Source organism: Tachypleus tridentatus, chromosome 13 (assembly GCF_004210375.1).
Source record: "Tachypleus tridentatus isolate NWPU-2018 chromosome 13, ASM421037v1, whole genome shotgun sequence".
Taxonomy (NCBI): Eukaryota; Metazoa; Arthropoda; class Merostomata; order Xiphosura; family Limulidae; genus Tachypleus; species Tachypleus tridentatus.
In genome coordinates, this window is record NC_134837.1 from 117661433 (window position 1) to 117666168 (window position 4736).

Sequence of the window (4736 nt, forward strand, 5' to 3'; positions counted from 1 at the left end):
TAAAACTACTTTTTAACATAATTTTTTGTTTGTTTGTTTTCAATTTTGCATAAAGCTACACGAGGACTATCTGCTCCAGCCTTCCCTAATTTTGTAGTGTAAGACTAATGGAAACAAGCTAGTTAGTCATCGCCAACTCTTGAGCTACTCTTTAGCCAAAGAATAGTGGGATTGATCGTTACATTATACGCCTTCACGGCTGAAAGGGCGAGTATGTTTGGTGTGACAGGGATTCGAACTCGCGACTCTCAGATTGCGAGGCCGATGCCCTAACCAGCTGGCCATGCTGAGCCCATATCAACATAAAGTTAATTTAACAGAGTTAAAATGCCTGTTTAGTTTTACGGTTATTTTTTGATAATTAATTTAGGGTTACATATTCCAATTTCAAGTCAACGATAAAAGTGACTTGTACACACATGGAAACTATAGACGCTGGACTTAGAAAACAAGGTTTAAACAATACAGAACATACTCTGGAACATTCTAATTTGTTTTAAAGACAGATTTATTTGAAATATATACATATATATATATAATTTACACACAAATATTAATGGTTCACCATGAAGCTAAAACAAATAAATATACACAATACGTCAAAGTAAAGCCTATTGATTAGTTAGATACATGACAGTAACAAAACTACTTACCAAGTCATGTAAAATCAACCATTTATTATGTAACGAACAGAATAAGTAAGCATTAAAGAGATAGAGTTTAATACCTTGTAACAGTATTTATACACTTAACTTATAACACAAGTTTTATCAATTGAAAGATATTCCGAAAGACAGATATTGTTTCGTATAACACTAATTCTCTTATAACAAAAACACTAATATTCCCAGGGGCCGCTTCCAGGAACTACAATAATTTCTTATATCCTCCAAGTATGTAATTCACCCACCCAACTTGTGGTGGACCTGGTTATGTCTTTTACATAGTAAAACAAGTATCTGTAATTCACCCAATTCGTGGTGAACCTGGTTACGTCTTTTACATAGTAAAACAAGTATCTGTAATTCATCCAATTCGTGGTGGACCTGGTTATATCTTTTACATAATAAAACAAGTATCTGTAATTCACCCAATTGTGGTGATTTACATTGTAAAACAAGTATCTGTAATTCACCCAATTTTGGACCTGGTTACGTTTACATTGTAAAACAAGTATCTGTAATTCATCCAATTCGTGGTGGACCTGGTTATATCTTTTACATAGTAAAACAAGTATCTGTAATTCACCCAATTCGTGGTGGACCTGGCTACGTCTTTTACATTGTAAAACAAGTATCTGTAATTCACCCAATTCGTGGTGGACCTGGTTATCTCTTTTACATAGTAAAACAAGAATCTGTAATTCACCCAATTCGTGGTGGACCTGGTTATGTCTTTTACACAATAAAACTAGTAATTTCCTCAGTATTTTCTGATCCGTTTTTATGCTGAATGTTGTTTGTAGTTGAGCATAATGGGCTGTCTGTGCTCTACCTTCTACGGATATCGAAATCCGGTTTCTAGAATTGTAAATCCGCAGACATGCCGCTATGCCACTGAATTTTGTTACTGAAACATAGACATGTAACTCCGTTAAACGGTGGTTTATATATTTTTTACTTTCGTCTCTATGGTTACTCAAACGCGGTTTTTAAAGAGCTTGAGTGGTCTGTTAAGTTGCCCAGGGCAAAACTAATAATAGTGACCGTGTAATGTGCCAGGTGATATCACAGGGGAATATAAACTTGTCAGACACTATTAAATATTTATTAAATTATAATTTATTACATAAACATACAACCTTTTCATGACAGTCGTTTGAGCAGGCCATTCACACATAACTAAAAAAATATTTTAAAAACGAAGTGTTATGCACACTACATCGCTATATCATTCATAAAGAAATAAAGTCTAGGTATCTATAACCCTTAAATATGTTCCATAACTTTCGTGGTACGGTACCTATTGTTAGACATACATATCTTATCAGTTTGTTGTCTATTATATAGTGTAATAAAACGAATATTTATGTAAACGTATACACATAGAATCAGCTAACAAAATGAAAGATTGTATCCCTGTGTAATGTTGAACGTTAGAACGTAAATGTTATTTCTTTCCCATTGATCCAATTACAAAAAATACTATTCAAAGGCGCGAATAACCTAAATCACAGGTTAAAGTTTGCCTTCACTTGTTTTATTGATTTATCGTTTTGTTTTAATTGTTCACCATTAGAGTTATAAACCTACATTTTAACATAAACTTTCACCAACAGAGTAAAAGTAGCTGTTTAATTTTGGGTTTATTTTGTATCCATATTCTTTATCAGTAATTAATACAATTTATGGTCATTTATTTAAGTCTCAAGTCGAAGATGAAAGTGACCTGTACACATATGGAAACTATGGACGCTGGACTTAGAAAACAAGGGTTAAACAATACAGAACATACTCTGGAACATTCTGTTTTTTCCAAAAACAGATTTATTTGAAATGTAAAAACATATATATATAATTTACACCCAAACAACAGTGGTTCACCATGAAGCTAAAACAAACAAATATACACAATACGTCAAAGTAAAGCCTATTGATTAGTTGGATACATGACAGTAACAAAACTACTTACCAAGTCATGTAAAATCAACCATTTATTATGTAACGAACAGAATAAGTTAGCATTAAAGAGTTTGAGTTTAATACCTTGTAACAGTATTTATACATTTAACTTATAATACAAGTTTTATCAATTGAAAGATATTCTGAAAGACAGATATTGTTTCGTTTAACACTGATTCTCTTATAGTAGAAACACTAATACTTCCAGGGGCCGCCTCCAGGAACTACAATAATTTTCTTATATCCTCCACCATGAGCCCCATGACCATAGGGTATTCTTGGTGGATAATATGGAGGGGGATCAGGGGCAGAAGATTGGATAATGACGTCAGCAGGGTTGCTTGTCTTGGTGCCTGGTTCGTTGGTGTACACGTGGGCTCTGAATCCCTCTGGACCAGCTGTGTAATGGACCTTTCTCAAACGTCCATCTGGATCAGAAACTTTGTATGATCCTGCTACCCTGCCATATCCGTCTCCAGATTCCTGGCGAGCACTGAAACCGCCATCGGCAGGGGCGACATAACCGAAAGTGTATGGTGTTGGAATAGAAGGATAAACTGGTTGATAAGCACCACCGTAGCCTCCCTGTTATCAAATAGAAAAACAAATACTTTAAGACTTCTGTAGCTTATAATGTGCTGCCGTCTTCAGGATATTCCCATAAAAATTGTATTTGATGGCAGGACTGGGGATTCGAACGTCGATATTTTATTAGAAAGAAAGATTTAACATTATTATTACTTGTTTCAACCTTACTTAGAGTATTTCAGATGTGTTAATACTTAACGATTATTATGAATAAAACAAACAAGATCCAATACTTACAGAGTAGACAGGACCAGAATGGATCCCTGTATATCCCGCTTCTGATGCAGCAAGAAGTGCAAGAATAGCCAGAACCTGATAGAGTGAATCACACAAGATTAACCATTTCTAATAAACGGTGTTTGATTTTATTTCAAAGCAACGTAGATCAGTATCAGATGAAAGAGAATTAGAGCCTTCTGTTGAATTATATTTAATAACTGACAAGTTGAAACATAAATTATAGTATGATTCTGACTTTATGATATTTGATCTGATATTCTGTTTTGTATCTCAGTATATAAAACACAAGATAACTTAATAGCTTACTATACTTGCCTGAAACATTTTTCTATGTCTTGAAGTGTTCTGAGAAGAAATAGCAAATGTGTAGCTTTATATACTTTCATCGTGACAATGGTGTTTTTGACGTCATCAGTCCTGACCAATAACAACTCGCTTTAATAGATTGTTGCATGCCAACCTTCTGGCTAATGATTTATCAAGAAAAACTTTGAAAAGTAAACCATTTTACCTTTAATTAAGATACAGTTAATGATAGAACGCCCTACTTATTAGATTACAAGGTCCACAGGAGATAGTGATATAAAATATGAAAGTACGTATACTTTACTTCTACGTTAGTTATAAAAATGAAAACTTGAAGAAATTTATTAAAGAAATTTCAATATATAATTAGCTTCCACTCAGCAGAAACACACGATCTTTGTTTTAAACGTTATGGAACAGTGATTTTATACGTACTTTTAAAAAACAGATTTAAATAACAATAAAAATTACTATATTCCGTAACCCAGAGTATCATAGCCATCACAAAGCAATACATTTCACTGGCGTAATCATTGTTACTAGGGATTTAAATATATTGTTATTTATACAGTGAGTGGACATAATGAAACAAAGAAAGAATGAAGAAATAAAACGTATTTCAAAAACGTGATCCTACAGAATACCAAGTTATAGAACGTTCTAGTCAGATGTAATACTATTGTTGACAACATCACAAGAATATCACAACTATTTTAATTCTATAAGATATTAACTACTAAACTATAGAACGTTCTTGTCAGATATAATACTATTGTTGACAACATCACAAGAGTACAAAAGATACTTTAATTCTGCAAGATATTAACTACTAATCTATAGAACGTTCTTGTCAGATATAATACTATTGTTGACAACATCACAAGAATATCACAGCTATTTTAATTCTATAAGATATTAACCACCAGGTTATAGAATGTTCTAGTCAGATATAATATTACTCTTGACAACATCACAAGAATA

At 33.0% G+C, this 4736-nt stretch overlaps 1 protein-coding gene across 1 annotated transcript; it reads right to left on the minus strand.

Moving 5' to 3' along the window:
- Nucleotides 1–2463: 2463 nt before the first annotated feature.
- On the minus strand, nt 2464–3820 carry LOC143238837 (cuticle protein 16.8-like). Its single transcript, XM_076479408.1, has 3 exons — nt 3765–3820; nt 3447–3521; nt 2464–3206 (listed from the first exon to the last, which is right to left on the minus strand). Exons 1-3 carry the CDS (start codon nt 3771–3773, stop codon nt 2817–2819), a joined length of 474 nt encoding a protein of 157 aa, XP_076335523.1. The 5' UTR covers nt 3774–3820; the 3' UTR covers nt 2464–2816.
- Between the last annotated feature and the right edge of the window lie 916 nt (nt 3821–4736).

Excerpts from the sequence above, each read along its gene's own strand:
- LOC143238837 (XM_076479408.1), bottom strand. Across the intron at positions 3,207-3,446 it reads ATTCTGGTCCTGTCTACTCT|GGAGGCTACGGTGGTGCTTA; the intron begins GTAAGTATTGGA and ends ATTTGATAACAG.